Below are 17060 nucleotides of genomic sequence, written 5' to 3'. Positions count from 1 at the left end.
TCATTCGCCGAGCGGGCCCCCCTCGCCCCTCCTTGCCCCCTCCCTGCCGCTCCTCTCGGCCCTGGAAATTACAACTCCTCGGCGCGCGGCGCCGGCAGGAGGCGGCGGCTGCACGGAGACCGGAGGGGGTTCCCGAGCCAGCCGGGCGCTCGCCCTCCACCCGCGGGCCGCCGCGTCGCGCGGCCAAGGTCACAGGCGCCGCAGGAGCGGCGGCGGCGAACCGGAGCAGCGGGGCCGTGCTGGCCGCGGAAAGAAGGCCCCAAGGGCGCGTTCGGCCCGCGTCGGCTGCGGCCGGAGAGGGAGGCGAGAGAAGGTCTCCGGGCCGGCGAGAGCGGAGCTCGGGCTCCAGCGTCGGCTCCCGGGCGCTGTCCGCCGCCTCGTGGTGCTGACCCCAGCCCCGCGGCCAAGAGGCCTGCTCGCCCGCCTTCTCACCTACAGATCGCCCGGACCGGCGGTGGCCATCGGCCAGGGCAAAAGGGGCCCCTGGGCAGCTGCCCACTGCACCCGAGGGGCTGAAACAGGAGAGCCAGCGAACCTCAGCCCGGCAGCCGGTCCTCATGTGGAGAGGAGACGCGCGCAGCCGCCGGCGGCGGCGCTGGTGCTGATTCATCCCCTAGAGCATCTCGCAGGCCACCGCGAGGGCAGCCGACCAGCTCCGGACTCCGGCCGCAGGTTGCAGCCGCTGGTGCAGGAGCCTCGCGGGCAGCAGGTGAGGACCCGCTCTCCGTCCTCTTGCCCCCAGTCGCCCGTGGGCGGTGGCCCCAGGACTGAGAGAGGGGCGTGCCCCCGGCTTGCGAAGCAGTCGTGCCCGTGTGACGCGCCCGCCTCCCCCTCACTGGTGCTAGCCACGCTCGCTCGCCTCTGCCCGTCTCCGGGGCTTGGGCCGTTCCACCCTCCGCGCCGAGCCGCTCTCTCCGCCGGCGCAGCGATGGAGGAGGAGCTGAAGTGCCCCGTGTGCGGCTCGCTGTTTCGGGAGCCCATCATCTTGCCATGTTCCCACAACGTCTGCCTGCCTTGCGCCCGAACCATCGCGGTGCAGACCCCGGACGGCGAGCAGCACCTGCCCCCTCCGCTCCTGCACTCCCGGGGCTCAGGGCTGCCCGCCGGCGCCGCCGCCGCCGCCGCCGCCGCGCCCCCTCCGGACCACGAGACGCCGGCTGGCCCGGCCTGCGGCGGCGGCGGCGGCGGCGGCGACCACGCGGACAAGCTGAGCTTGTACAGTGAGACAGACAGCGGTTACGGCTCTTACACCCCGAGCCTCAAGTCCCCCAACGGGGTTCGCGTGCTGCCCACGGTGCCCGCGCCGCCCGGTTCCTCGGCCGCCGCCGCCCGGGGCGCCGCCTGCTGCTCGCTGCCCTCGGCCTCCATCACGTGCCCGCAGTGCCACCGCAGCGCCTCCCTGGACCACCGCGGCCTGCGCGGCTTCCGGCGCAACCGACTGCTCGAGGCTATCGTGCAGCGCCATCAGCAGGGCCGCGGGGCCGCGCAGGGGGCGTCCGCAGCCGCTGCCGTGGCCGTGTGCCAGTTGTGCGACCGCACCCCGCCCGAGCCTGCCGCCACGCTCTGCGAGCAGTGCGACGTGCTCTACTGCGCTGCCTGCCAGCTCAAGTGCCATCCATCCCGGGGACCCTTCGCCAAGCACCGCCTGGTGCCGCCGCCGCCGCCGCCGCCGCGCGCGCCCGCCGAGGCCGCCTCTGCGTCTCCAGGCGCCGCCCAGGGCGCCCCCAGCGCAGGCGGAAGCTGCAAGAGCCCGGGTGCCACCGGCGCCGGAGCGGCGGGGGGCGGCGCGGCCCGCAAGTACCCTACGTGCCCTGACCACGAAATGGAGAACTACAGCATGTACTGCGTGAGCTGCCGAGCCCCGGTGTGCTATCTGTGCCTGGAGGAGGGCCGGCACGGCAAGCACGAGGTGAAGCCGCTGGGGGCCATGTGGAAACAGCACAAGGTGAGCGCCCGCTGGGCAGGGCATGGGGCACGGACGCAAAGAAAAGTGCGCTCCCCTTCGTTAAATAAGCTCCAAGTACTCTGAGCTGAGTGTTGGAGATGGGAAGGGCATGGAAGGACGACCCCCTAGGTCCCCTCCCGCCTGAGGCTTTATGATTCCACCCAAAAGTCGTCTAGAATGCAGAAGCAGGACTCGTTCACTCCCAAACTTGACTAATAAATTACCTTGATGGACCCTCTGGGTTTATGACACCTAGGGCCCCCTTCCTCCCTCCAAAAAGTTCATATATCTTTTTCTTTTCTTTTTTCTCTTTTTTAAAGTACAAGTGTTACCACCTGCTTGCAGGAAAATGTCTGATGCCACCCGTGCTTGGTTAATCTTCTCTGAAGGCAGGAAGGATTCTATCCCAACCCTCAGTGAAGGGATACACTATCTCCCTTAGAGCAGAATTCCCATCAGCTTCTAGAGCAGAAAGTTTCCTACTCTCTCAGCTAGTCTCCAGCACTTTATAACCCCAGAATGCCTCTCAGCTTAAAGGGAAGATGTAATTCTTCATGCGCCTTATTTGAGACTTCGGGCGTGTGCCCTGTTAAGAAGGGAACATCATTCCCCACTGAGAGACCTTCTCTTACTGGGACTCCAGGTGGCAGGAGTGTGGTGGAGTAAGCACTTAGTAAGGCAGCCAGGCACACTCATCTGCAGGCTGCTGCGGGCCATCTTTCCAGGGACTTGCCTGCAGGTGCCACCTCCCAAGTGGGAAGGAACAGCCGCTACAGGCAACTCGCACACACTTGTGGCGGCCAGTGTATCCTCATAGCTGACACAGAACGAGAGAAGCTTTCAAAATCAGGTCAGGCCCTCGATCAGACCCCAAGGCAAGAGTGGGGTCAGCTTTTCTAACATTCACCTTAATTTCCTACTCAAAGGCCAGGCCGTGCAACTGGACTCAGTGCTGAGGTCAGTGATCCGGGTCCCTTGTTCAAGGACTCCAACTGCAAATTTGGACGCTTATCATTCAGTATCCTCTTTCCAGTAAACTCTTACCCCACAAAGAGGCAGGAGATCTCCAAATAGCCCAACAGGAAGTATGTATTCTGACTTTTTGAGGAGGAAAGACATGGGAAAATAAGGCAACTTGCCATGGTCCTCTCATATCATCCAACTGGAAATGGACAAAAAGGGGAGCATAGATGGGAGGAGAAGAAGGGACCAACCATTCATACTATAGATTTATTACATACAGTTACTGTATAATTTCTGCTACAACATGCCTGTTGTTACTGTAACTCAACATTTTCAAACAAAAAAATTAAGAAAGAACAAATGAGGAACACTTCAGAAATCCACCTCGGAAAGGGAAATTTGCATAGTAGTTCAGAAAAGGGCGATCTGGAGTCAAATCCCTAATTCTAGAGCAGTGGTTCTCATTTGGGAACAGTTTCACTCCCCCTCCAGGACATTGCCAATGTCTGGAGACAACTTTGGTTAGCCCACTTAGGAGTTGCTACTGGCATCTAGGGGTAGAGGCCAAGGAGGCTGCTAAACAGCCTACAGGGCACAGAAAACCTGCAAAACAATAACCCAGAAAAATATCAACAGTGCCTCTGAGAGAAACCCTGTTGTAAGTTACACAGACCTGGATCCAAATCTCAGCATTTGTAATTTACTTGCTGTAAGCGTTTAGGCACAGTTTGAAGTCCACTGAATAATATCTAACTCAGATAATTGTTGTTGGGAGTAAGTATAATGCTGTATGTTTAGCCTCTAGCACAGTACCCAACTCACAGTAACCAATATATTTTATTTATCATTATTATTATTATAGTGCTAATACTTAACACCACCAAACTTGCAGAAAGCTATAGGGCAGCAGCAAAGGGTACTTATTTGACCTCAGTGACTTGGTAACGTGGAGAACACACGAGCTGGTAGTGTTTATGTTGAGTCCTAAAATAGCTTGGAGCTAAATGAGAACATCTGCTGAGTGAGTTATCATTCCAATGACATTTTGTTGCATATTGCTTCAGGGTAATTGTAGCTGCCTTGCTTATTTCATCTTTCAAGTGAAGAGAGTCATTTTACACATAAAGAACTCTTTGGCAAAGAGGCTGTGATCAATTACCAAGACAAGGTTTTACATTCAGATTTTCGGAGCTGGTAAATTTTCACAGCCTAGAAGGCTAGAACTAATTCTGGGTGTTGCCACCCAAACTTTTAGACTTAGTGAAGAGTGGAAACCAAAACGAGTTGAGATGAGTTTGCAGTCTTAAAAGAGATTAAGCCTCTTACCTGGAAAAGTGAGTTGGATAATGACCAAATGGTTTTAAGAACCAAGATCATGCAGGGACAACATTGGTCATCCTTGATTTGGTGTCCACAGCAGTTTTATAACATTTCTATCTGAGGAAATCTGGAAAGAATATGTGATATTTGCTCAATAGAGTGGGACAATTATCTGTGGGAAACACAGCTATGCAGAATCTAAATGTCTCAATTTAATGCCACGTCTTCAGGGAACTAGGACATCCTCCTAAGTCCAGAAGGAATTCTCTGAGATACTTTTGTGAAAAGCTGTTTTCAAGAATGAGAAGAAGTTCTGCTGTTCTCTTTCAGCAGGTGCTGTTTTTCTACAGAAAGGGAAATCATTCAGTGCTTCTTATGAGCATCTCAACTAGGGGCTGGAGATCAAAAGATAACAGAGGGAGCCTTGATGGACCGATTGGTCTTGCTTTGTGGGCAGGCATCTAGACCACCATTGTGAGCTGTGAAGGTGACTACTTTTGAAAGATAAACTAGAGCACTCAATTTCACACTCCCACCAGGGCAGTTTAAGTTCTTTAGTAAAACTTAAAAGTCTCTGGATTTTGTTGTTGTTGTCATCGTTGTCGTCTAAAAATCCCAGGAGCCATGACAAAGCTTGGTACACTACCAGAATGAGAATCAGGACAGAAATATTTCCCTAACATCCCTATGACTGGAGAAGCCTTAAACAAGGCTTTAATTCCTCTCTAGCATGACTGGAGCTTGCCATCTAATTAGTGATTCTTAGGGAGAGAGACATGTAAGTGACACTGAAATCTACTTTGAAACAAGATTGGTTATCACTTTTCAAAAATAGTGTAAACGCACTGCTATATTTAAAATGGATAACCAACAAGGACCTACTGTACAGCACAGGGAACTCTGCTCAATGTTATGTGGCAGCCTGGATGGGAGGGGAGTTTGGGGGAGAATGGATACATGTATATGTATGGCTGAGTCCCTTCCTTGTGCACCTGAAACTATCACAACATTGTTAATTAGCTATACTCCAATATAAAATAAAAAGTTAAAAGAAAAAACAACAGTGTAAACACTTTAGGTCTTGGCCAAACACATTTTTATTTATTTATTTATTTATTTATTTATTTATTTATTTATTTATTTATTTTGTGGTACGCGGGCCTCTCACTGTTGTGGCCTCTCCCGTTGCGGAGCACAGGCTCCGGATGCGCAGGCTCAGCAGCCATGGCTCACGGGCCCAGCCGCTCCGCGGCATATGGGATCCTCCCAGACCGGGGCACGAACCCGTATCCCCTGCATCGGCAGGCGGACTCTCAACCACTGCGCCACCAGGGAGGCCCCAAACACATTTTTAGATGATTCTCCTGGAAGAGGATTTATAATTTCAATGAACTTCTGATGTGAAGAAACTATACGTTGTGAAAGATAGGACAGGGAAGGGAAGCTTTCCATGAGTGCTTTTGTCCTTTGCCTATTGATTGTGGAATTCCAGTTTTCCTGAAACCAGAAGGAGAGGGTCACTGTGGGATGTACCTCTTCCTAGTGTGACATGTCACAGAATGTCAGCAACCACTGTAATTCCTGCTGGGTGCAGGACTCTGAATTAAAAATGGTTAAAAGTTGATTCTTGAACTGAGGAAGGGACCGCTGGATCAGCCCTTCCTCACAAGTCTTTTGAGAACTATGGACAATAGAGTAGAATCAAAACAAAAATCTCATTGTACCCCAGGATTACTGTTCCCAATGAGTCAGCACTTCACAAGCGCAAAGGAGATAGTGAGGTCTAGAAATCACAGGAAAGCCAGGACTTCAGGTTACTCCCATACCCCAAGGATCTGCCAAAGGACACTTGGCTTTTCAGAAGCCTGGTCCTACCTTATTTTATCAAAGAGATAAAGAAAGGCTTTTAGCCTTTAAAGCCTTAGAGGAAAGACTTCCTCCATTAAAAGAGATAACACATAAATGCCCAAAGCAGAACGTGTAATCATAACTGTATACGATCATAAGTATACGTATTTGAATATCTGTAGTAGATTATAACACAGGGAATAGATGCTCTTTGTTAAGAATTAGAATTACAGAGGTAGAGATGTAGAAATTAAATATCAACCCCAAATTCCAGTTTGCAGGGAAAAAACATTTCTAACATTTTGGAGTTTTTTCTTCTAGAATTCTATTGTATATTTATTTTGTAACTGTCTTTCTTTTTTTCCTCTAATAATACAGTACACATATCTTTCCTGTCAATTAATGAACATCATTTTGGATGGCTGCATGCCATTCCATTGTAAGGATTTATTATTTTACTTGATCCACACCCTGATGCTGGACTTCATCTAGATGTTTTCAGTCTTTTGCTGTTACGAACATTTTTCAAGTTAAATCTATGCCTTTATTCTTAATAATCTCCTCAGGTTAAGTTTCTAAATATGGAGTTGATGTATCAAAGGAGAACTGTCTTCCAGACATCTGATTAACGTTGCCAAATTGCCTTCCAAAACGTTTATACCTATTTTTTCTCCCAACAGCAAAATTATATAAAAAATTAAAAATTCATGTAAACAGGGACCATTGGGGAAAACAATAAGGTGGATTGCCTTGTTTCTAGTAATAACTGCTTGCTACTTTCATTACATTATTGTTAGAACTATTTTTAAAAAGAGGATCACAAGTATCTAGATTTTTATTTTATTTTATTTTATTTTATTTTATTTATTTATTTTTTTGCGGTACGCGGGCCTCTCACTGCTGTGGCCTCTCCCATTGCAGAGCACAGGCTCCGGATGCGCAGGCTCAGCGGCCATGGCTCACGGGCCCAGCCGCTCCGCAGCACGTGGGATTCTCCCGGACTGGGGCACGAACCCACGTCCCCTGCATCGGCAGGTGGACTCTCAACCACTGCACCACCAGGGAAGCCCTAGGTTTTTATATTTTTAACTACCAGTTAGTGATCTGCCTTCCCTCAAAAACTGGTTTAATAGGCATAACTAGTGCCTAAATAGCCCCTTTTGGATTTTAAGGCCCCTGAAAAGACCAAGCCTTCAGGGCCCATCTAAGGCACTTTAAAAAAATTTTTTTTATTTCTTTATTTTTATTTTTGACTGCATTGGATCTTCATTGCTGCACACAGGCTGTCTCTAGTTGCGTCGAGCAGGGGTGCGCGGGCTTCTCATTGCGGTGGCTTCTCTTGTTGCGGAGCACGGGCTCTAGGAGCACGGGCTTCAGTAGCTGTGGCACATGGGCTCAGTAGTGGTGTCTCGCAGGCTCTAGAGTGCAGGCTCAGTAGTTGTGGGCTTAGTTGCTCCTCGGAATGTGGGGTCTTCCCAGACCAGGGCTCGAACCCGTGTGCCCTGCATTGGCAGGCGGATTCGTAATCACTGCGCCGCCAGGGAAGGCCCTAAGGCACTTTTGAGTGGGGTTTGAACAAGGAAAAAGAGGGTTAGGTAGAGAGAAATGTTTGGCAAAAATCTTCTGGGAGGTCTGAAGTCTCCATCTCTGTGGCTAATCGCTGCAAGCTGAGAGTTGCTGAACAAATCCATCAGGGCCCTCAGAGCATGTGGCATGGAAATATGCACAGTCTGAGTGGAAGCCTGGATTTTTTGAGATGTTGAATCCTTCACCAACTCTGAAGCTCTGGGAAATGAAGTGCATAGGCTGGCTTCTGTTCCATCTGCCCCAGACTGACTGAGAACCAATGGTAAGTCTGCTTAGACCCCTGGAAACGTGAGCTGACTCCAATAAGTAGAGGCTGCTGCGTCTTCTGAAACCACCCTCTGTGTTAACATCACCACTGTCTTTAAAGCCACCGGGGCTGTAGCCTGCCTTGTGCTTGGATTTAATTCCAAGGAGCTCAGTAATTCAGGAACAACTATTAGAAAGAACCCCTATGGGGCTTCCCTGGTGGCACAGTGGTTGAGAGTCCGCCTGCCGATGCAGGGGACACGGGTTCGTGCCCCGGTCCGGGAAGATCCCACATGCCGCAGAGAGGCTGGGCCCGTGAGCCATGGCCGCTGAGCCTGCACATCCGGAGCCTGTGCTCCACAACAGGAGAGGCCACAACAGTGAGAGGCCCGCGTATCGCAAAAAAAAAAAAAAAATGAAAGAACCCCTATGTTACAAGCTTTGAAGTACATGCTTTCCACATCATTCCACACATCTGGAAAGCAAAAAGTGGGTTGGACAGAAGGCAAGAACCCATAACTTGAATTGCTTTTCTCTTTGAAGATTATTTATGGAGTATCAGGATTCAGAATTGAGGAGGACCTTAGAGATTGTGAAAGGACAACCCCATGTTACTACTGAAGAATGTGTTTCCTAGTGTACGCTCTGGTGGTCACTCCATGGCTAAGCTGTTCTATTTTTAGCCTGCAGTGGGAGGTCCTTTATCTGGGTCGAGATTCTTGGTGGATGGGACCTTACTTGTGGATGTCAATGAAATGGACTCTTCTAGAGGAGAGGGATCTCTCAATCTCTGAGACTGCTTAGAGGGGTCAACAAGCTGGCACACCGCCTGTTTCTGTAAATAAAGTTTTACTGGAACACAGCCATCCTTCTTCGTTTACATTTTGCCCATGGCTGCTTTTGGCTATGGTTGCTTTTGGTAGAGTTGAGTAGTTGTGACCAGAGATCGGCAGCCTGCAAAGCCGAAAATATTTACTGTCTGGTTCTTTATGGGGGAAAAAATAAAAATAAAAGTGCCGACTTCTAGACTAGGACCTGGTGACTCAAAGTGTGGTCCGAAGAGCAACAGCAGCAGTGGTGGGAGGTCGCTGCAAATGCGGATTCTTGAGACCTGCCACAGTCCTACCGACTCGTGATTTGAATTTAGCAAGATCCCTAGTTGATTCAGATGGACGTTAAAGTTTGAGAAACCTTGACGGGAATGCTTTGGGGGCTCCAGGACGCTGGACCCAGCACTGTAACTGTGCCAGTCATCTACAGCAGTGTGAAGTGGACTCTAGGGGGTCCCGGGGTCTTAATTACTCTGGGAATCTTCAGGTTCACCAAATTCTGGGTGCTGGGAGGCAGTATGGTGCTCAAAGACCACCTGACCCAGAGATGGGCAGGAACCTCTGAGGGGTGGTGGTGCTGTCTGAGCCCTTCTGGGCCAGAGCGTAGGTGACTCATGAGAAGGGAATTCTGGATAGATGTTCTATGCTGCTTCCCTCGGTTTGAACAGAAACGTATATACTGCTGTTCGTCTCTCTGGGTTTCCTCTGGGTTTGTGTCTTCGTCGTTGTATAAAGAAGCAAAGTCGGTGCTCTGTCCGCTCTTCAGGCAGTTTTAAAGCTCCTGGCCAGAGGGTGGAGGAGATTGGAACTCTCAGAGCCGTGAGGCCTAAAGGAGCAGGAGAGAAGCAGGCAGATCCTGCGGGGCTCTCACGAATTCACCCCTCCCTGCTCGGCATTTCCCCTGCCTAGGGTAGCCTGTTTCCTAACAGAGATCATAAATCCCAGCATCCTCCTTTTGCAGATGAGGAACGTGAGGCCGAGGGGCTCGCTACAGTTGCACAGCAGTTTGTGAAATGATTCTGTAAAAACGTGATCGATGCCTCCCTTGTACATTTTGATGAACTATAAAAATAACAGAAGGCTCTGTGTATCTGAACAAAAACAGGTGCCTAGAGCATTCCCTAAAGAGTAATGAGGTATGGAAAAAATATAGGGTTAGTGGACACCTAGACCAGAAGGTGGGGACAGAGAGTGTGGCAACAACCCCTCCCTTATTCAACTGATATGGGCAGCAGAAAAGGGAGGTGAAAGGATGAGTAGGACACAGTTCATCCTGTTTGGAGCAAATAGGGTAAAAGAACTTGAGTGCTGGAGGGAACCTAAAAGAGCACATAGCTCTGTCTCTTCATTTTTCATGTGGCTGCAGAGGGAAGAAGTGGTTTGCAGCGAAGAGTAGGCAAGGATCCACAAGGGACAGAAACAGGTGAGGGAGTTGGAAGGGGTCTAAATGACAGATGTAACAGACTGGAATCTGGACCCCTCCAGCAGGAGGGTCTGGGCCTTGGTCACATGTCATCTGAAAAGTCTATCCAGACTGTGCATAGTTTAAAAAAAATAGGTCAAGTTTGTGTTAGGAAATTTTGGCAAATATTTGTACTTATCCGATGTCCCAATTCTTCCTTATCGTTTGATTCTGGGTGATATCTATAAAACCAAGAAACCAATAAAATATGAATAATCATCAATGACAGTCCTCTTTAAAGCAGAGAGTTGTGGCTTACGTCACTCCATAAATAACGTGTTACCAAATGTCTGGCTACCTATCGGCTGAGCTGTGTACCCACATGACTAAAAGGTAGCTCTAGCACTCACTGGGGATAACTTAAAAACTGATGATGCCTCTTGACCTGTAAGTTGTTTCCCTGAGCTTATGCCGCTAATGAGTATTTATTCTTCAATCGACCTAATTCCTTATTCAGTCAACACTTAAATCTTCAATGCCGGTATCCTACCAGGCACCACTGTAAGCATCAAGGCCATGGAAGGGCATGCTCTTTTCCCTCAAAGAACAGAGATTTCGTCACAGGAGAGAGAAAATCAACACATGCATAAACAAGTAAATAAATTGGAGAATTTCTGATAGTAATGGAAGTAAAATACGATGGAAGTAAAATAATGTGATAAAAAGCAGTTGGGCAGACTTCTTCAGGGGGAAGGTTGGAAAAACAAGACTGGAAGATAGGCTGAGAAGTAACCAGCCCAGCATAGTTCTGAAGGCAGCTCGCTTCACAGGGAGAGCAAGAACCAAGAACGAGAGTTGGGGGACACCCACTGTGTTTGAAGGATAGAAACGTGCCTTTGCAGTACAATGAAAAAGGTGGATAAGGTACAGGAGCAGAGACACAGGCAGGGTCCAGAGGACGCAGGGCCTGGCAGGCCACAGGGAACAGATGGGATTTTATGGTAAATGCAAAGAGAGGTGACTAGAGGACTTAAAGCTTGGGAGTGATGTTTATTTTTTTTAATATATGTATATATTTTAAAAATTTATTTATTTGGTTGCACTGGGTCTTAGTTGTGGCACATGGGCTCCTTAGTTGTGGCACACAAACTCTTCGTTGCAGCACACATGTGGAATCTAGTTCCCTGACCAGGGATCGAACCTGGGCCCCCAGCATTGGGAGCGCAGAGTCTTAACCACTGTGCAACTAGGGAAGTCCCCTATTTTTTAAAAGATCTTTCTGACTGCAGTTGGAAAATGTGTGGTAGGGGGACAAGAGTAGGGGAAGGAAGACCACTTCCTAGGCTATGAGAGTCACTTGGACTATAAATATGGGCACTTGAACTCGGAGAGAAGCAGAAGAAATGGAGAGAAGTGTATGCATTCACATGCTGCTTGGGGTTCTCTGAGCTTCTTGGACTCGTGGTCTGATGTCTTTTATTATTTTTGGAAACTTTTTGTGTGTTATCTCTTCCGACGATTCTTTTGCTCTACCCTCTCTCTCTCATACTTCTGGGATTCCAATTACATGTATGTTACATTGTTTGATATTGTTCCACCGTTCTTGGATGCTCTGTTCTTTTTCCTGTAGTCGTTCTTTTTGTCTCTGTTACAGTTTCATTCATTTCTATTGACCTCTCTTTAAGTTCACTGATTCTTTCCTAGGCTGTGTCAAGTCAACAGATTAGTCCCTTTCCATCTTCTCAGTTGTCCTGCCCCTTCCCCAGCAATAGGAAGCCTTGAATGGTCTGGACCCATGCCTGTTTCCTGCATCTTCTCCAGGAAGATTGGGTTTTTTCTTTTCCCTATCTCCAGCCACGCAGAGTCTTCACTTTGCTCAGGGGGGTGGGGAGGAGGGACAGGATTTGCTGCTTGTCCCCAGTGGCTTAAGGCTTTTGTTCTGGAGGGGATAAGGGTCCTGGTAGGGCTTCGTACTTTCCTGTGGTGACTGTCACATCTCTCCTTCAAGCCAGCTCTGGGGTGCAAATGTTTCCCTTTTTTAATCTAATAGGCACTTTAGATTGTGCAAATGGTCAGGTTCCACTTTTCTCTTTGGCTGCTAAAATGCTTAGAGCCAAATATTTTGTGTGTACACGATGGATGTAATTATGTTATAAATTTTGAGCCTCATTTCTGGCTCCATTTTATGCTCCCACCCTTGTTTTTCTTTCTTTTAAGTTATGCAATCTTGAATTCTATAGACCCGTGCAAGCTGCCTTAAATCCCTTTTGAACTAACTAGGTTAATAAATAAATGAGTCGCCTGCTTGAATAAAACCACAGGGAACAAGAAACTTCTGGAAAACCTCATTAAAATAGTCCCCTACTGGGACTTCCATGTTGGTCCAGTGGGTAGGACTCTGCACTCCCAATGCAGGGGGCCTGGGTTTGATCCCTGGTTGAGGAACTAGATCCCACATGTATGCCGCAACTAAGAGTCCGCGTGCTGCAACGAAAATCCTGAGTGCCGCAACTAAGACCCGGCGCAGCCAAAATAAATAAATAAATATTAAAAAAGGAAAAAAAAAAAGATAGTCCCCTACTTCTGAGCAGTGCCCAGTCACTGTTACAAAAGCTAAATACTCTTTGAAGTGTTCAGGTCAAGAAACAGGGACTTTCCAGTCACTGGGACACATGACTGCTCCCTTCTCCCTTTTAGTCCCTTGTAATAAACTCCAAAATGACTGTGCCTGGTCTTGACAGCAGCATCATGTGTCCTGGTTCACATCTTTCATGTGAATATCACCACATACCTCAGTTTGTTTTGAGGGTGTGATTATCACCTCTCACACTGGCTTCCTGTACACGTATTTGCAGCTTATCACTGATGAATATTTGTCCTCCACACAGTCAGGCAGGGTTCCACCCCTCTAGCTTGTTGGGAATATGAAGATGTTTAGAGGGGAAGTCAGGGCACCTTAAGGCCAGAAGACCCTGCTGAGGGGTGTCAGGAACCACAAGAGCGTTGAGATTTTTGCCTGTGTACAAGCTAACACGTGCTCTTGCCACAGTTCATGGATGTGGGCAGGAGACGTGAGACTCCTGGGTCAGAGCTGGAGAACAGTTTTATCACTCACAGCAGCAGCAGCAGTCAGAGAATCAGCATGTGTGTGCCATTTCCCTGAGCCCAGTTCCCCCAGGGTGATATGAAGAGAGCTCTCTTGTAAAAACCCAAGAGAGCAAAGTTATCTTCCAACAGGAAGATTAAATCAAAATGCAGGTAGTTCCTCAAGTGATTTCTGCTTGTATACATTATGGGTAACTTCTCCAAGCTCCTCTGGTTCTCTGAACTCCTTGCTTCGGTTGGGGTACACAGACCTCGGGGCTTTTCTGGATGGTGTGATGGTGATGGTGGTGAGGATGGTGGTGGAATGTCTGTGGTGTGGGCCACAGGAAGTATGAGGACAGCTAAGGTGGCTCCCATTCCTGAGTCCATTTGTGTCTCCTCTGGCACGTGAAGGACAAACAGCATCTCATGACTCTGTAGGATGCAACTGAAATATTCCACTGGACAAGCATGCCTTGGGCACCTCCTGTAACTCACAGGCTGTGCCAAGGGCTGTGGATACACTTGAAACAGGCTGCAGGGAGCTCACAGACGACTGGAAGAGAGGATGATTTTACTCCAACCTAATGTTTGTACAAACAATATAAAAAAGTGGAATAAGTGCCATATTTGCCATGTGAATAAACAGATGAGGGATGGGACAGGAGAAGGCAGTTAATTCCGCCTGGAGATTTGGAAGGGGAAGGGGAAAGGGTAGTGAGCGGGAGATTAAGGAGAAGATGGTTTTTGTTTTTTTGTTGTTGTTGTTGCGGTACGCGGGCCTCTCACTGTTGTGGCCTCTCCCATTGCGGAGCACAGGCTCCGGACGCGCAGGCTCAGCAGCCATGGCTCACGGGCCCAGCCGCTCCGCGGCATGTGGGATCCTCCCAGACCAGGGCACGAACCCGTGTCCCCTGCATCGGCAGGCGGACTCTCAACCACTGCGCCACCAGGGAAGCCCCCTAGAAGATGGTTTTTGAGCTGGGGTCGAGAATGATGGGTAGGAGTTTGATTAGTTGGGAAAGAAAGGAGAGACTTAAATGTACAGCATTGTGTGAGATGTTAAAAAAGATATTGAAAATCGAGTTCCTACTTTCAAACAGCTTATTATCTATCTGCTGGTCGAGCACCAGGGATGACCGTATATTCACACGAAGCAGAGGGACCTTGAGAACTACAACACCACTTCTGATAAAAGTGAGGGAACTTGAATTACCCATCCTTTAGCATCTGAGACTCACAGAAAACATTTCGGGATCTGGAGAGAGTGGTGAGAGAACGATGGGAGAAATGGATTCCAGAAGCCACATTTAAAGGGACAGCTAGCTTGAGAGCCTAAGAAGGATTAAACGTTGGCTTCATTAAAATTTCAGTGAAGAACAGGGATAGCCTGGCTATAATCCTTTTGAAGGTTCTTGTAAATTTGGCTGCCCGGACCAACCTTCTGGTCACCACTGACTGATATCATGGGAAGGATTTGGATTGAAATTCTTTTCCCAGGTTGTTATATTTATCCTGTTTGCCAGTAAAACCTGGCAGCAAAACCCTTTTGAACATCTCGATTTGCTTTGCTAAGTTAAGAGGAGAAGGGGGCCGAAAAAGAAGTGAGGAAACTGTATGGGAAAAGAAGGAGCAAGGCAGCGGTGGAAGGAACTTGGGAAAAGGTTGATAAAGAAGGCGATTTTGCACTGGTCGTTAGCTCTAGCCTTTTAGATGGACAGGAGGGCCTGTCTCTCCATTTCCTCACAAGAAATAAAGAACAGTACCAGAGCGCAGTTAACTGGGGCTAAACCCTAAGTGTAAATGGGCTCAGAGCAGAGTCAGATCGATGGCAGACTGCAGGGAAGGCTGTACGGAGGGGATTGGAGCTGAGTTGGGTTTCAAAGTGCTGGGAGGATTTGGAGAGGTGAAAGGAAGGAGGTATCCAAACAGAAAAGGAGAGTGTCCTTTTTTTGTAATTTGATCATGGATAGAAAGCTCTAAGACACGTCCTCATGATTGTCACAAAAACCATCCTATTATGGTTGCCAGTGACTGGAGTTGGCCTGATCCCAATGAAGAGGCAGTTTGGGTTACGGGTGATAAAACAACATCACCTGGCTCTGCCCCGTGAATGGCCTTTGTACAAGGACAAAGTCAGGATTCTGGTCCGGAGGCTTTGTGCGCCCACCATCCTATCCCAGGCTGGTTTGCTACCACTGGAACAAGATCTGAATGACTCTTTTGTTTTGCAAATACCTCTTTGAGATCCTGCTTTCAGTTTCTTTCTTTTTATAAACGTATTTTATTTATTTATTTTTGGCTGCGTTGGGTCTTCGTTGCTGCGTGCAGGCTTCTCATTGCGGTGGCTTCTCTTGTTGTGGAGCACGGGCTCTAGGCGTGCGGGCTTCAGTAGTTGTGGCTCACGGGCTCAGTAGTTGTCGCTCACGGGCTCTAGGGTGCAGGCTCAGTAGTTGTGGCACACAAGCTTATTTGCTCCGTGGCATGTGGGATCCTCCCAGAGCAGGGCTCCAACCCATGTCCCCTGCATCGGCACCAAGGAAGCCTTTGTACTGTGCCACCAAGGAAGCCTTTGTACTCCCAGTACCCAGCAGAGCAGCTGGCACCCAGTAAGCCACAAGAAGCATCTATTTAATAAGTGAATGGTGACAACACCAGAATGTATTCTAATATCAACACTGTAAATGACTATTCCAGTGGGGTCCCTTTTAGCTTCATGGAACAGAGTCATTCATGCAGGAGGGGGCACTCCAGGGAACAGTGTGGAAAATGAGGGCAGGAGGAATTATGCATTTTTCTGGGCCCCTTATTGAAGAGAGCCATTCACACTCATTAGCATGGCACACCCCTCCCCCATTAGATGAGCTAACGGTTTTGGAAACAATCAGCTGATCTAGTGGGATGACAGAAGCCAGCTGGAAATATTGGTGGGATTTTTCCCAGATGTTAGCTGTTACATCTTGTCCAGAGAACAAACTGAGTCTCAGTTTACTAGACTGCCATTCCCGAACTCCTTAGTGCTCCAGAGGTAGCAGAATGCGCCGAATAAGAAAGTTCGTTTTAGAGACAACTCTCCTAAACCTCTACCACTTACCAGGGAATGAGATCATGCATTTTAAGAACTCATGGCAGGGGACTTCCCGGTGGCACAGTGGTTAAGACTCCGCGCTCCCAATGCAGGGGGCCTGGGTTTGATCCCTGGTCAGGGAACTAGATTCCACATGCATGCCGCAACTAAGAGTTTGCGTGACTAAGAAGCCCGTGAGCTGCAGCTAAGGAGCCCACCTGCCGCAACTAAGACCCAGCGCAACCAAATAAATACATAAAAAGAACTCATGGCAGCACACACCACATAGTAAGTGCTCGGTGAAAGAAAGCCAGAATCATAATCAGCCCCATCATCGTGATGATTGTGAGTGTCAAGGCCAAGCACGGTAGGAAAGAAGAGGCGACTGTTTCAGGGTCTGAGGTTGTTCCCAAGAGCCCTCTTGTGGGAGGGCTGAGACGCAGCCATCACCCTAATGACGCAGTTGTCCCTTGGTGGGGCCTCTTCACCACACCACATGAACAGGTGCTAGAGAGATCTATTCTAGGACTGCCCGGACCAACCTTCTGGTCACCACTGACTGATATCATGGGAAGGATTTGGATTGAAATCAAAAGCTCTGGGTTCAGTTTGGAGCTATGTCTTGAGATAGGTCACTTAATGTCTCTCAGCCTCAGTTTCCACACTGAAAGGTATGAGGACGAAGCGAGATGAAGTAAAGGTACGCATGGTAGCTGCAGGGCACTCAGTTTATTGTAACACCCGACTTCTTTCCTGAAGGTACAAGCA

General features: G+C 48.8%; 1 protein-coding gene across 2 annotated transcripts in view; it reads left to right on the top strand.

The window, feature by feature from the left end:
• Positions 1–928: 928 nt before the first annotated feature.
• Positions 929–17060, top strand: part of TRIM67 (tripartite motif containing 67) — a gene marked incomplete at both ends in the record, with an annotated part of 44823 nt that continues 28691 nt past the window's right edge. For both annotated transcript variants that reach the window (XM_079713766.1, XM_079713765.1), the window contains one exon: positions 929–1945. In XM_079713766.1, the coding sequence (XP_079569892.1) occupies positions 929–1945 (1017 nt within the window). The remainder of the gene's footprint in view (positions 1946–17060) is intronic.

This window comes from Hyperoodon ampullatus (genome assembly GCF_949752795.1).
Source record: "Hyperoodon ampullatus genome assembly, chromosome: 1".
NCBI classification, from domain to species: Eukaryota; Metazoa; Chordata; class Mammalia; order Artiodactyla; family Ziphiidae; genus Hyperoodon; species Hyperoodon ampullatus.
Note: the sequence above shows the minus strand (reverse complement) of the source record. Positions and strands in the feature narration are given on the sequence as shown.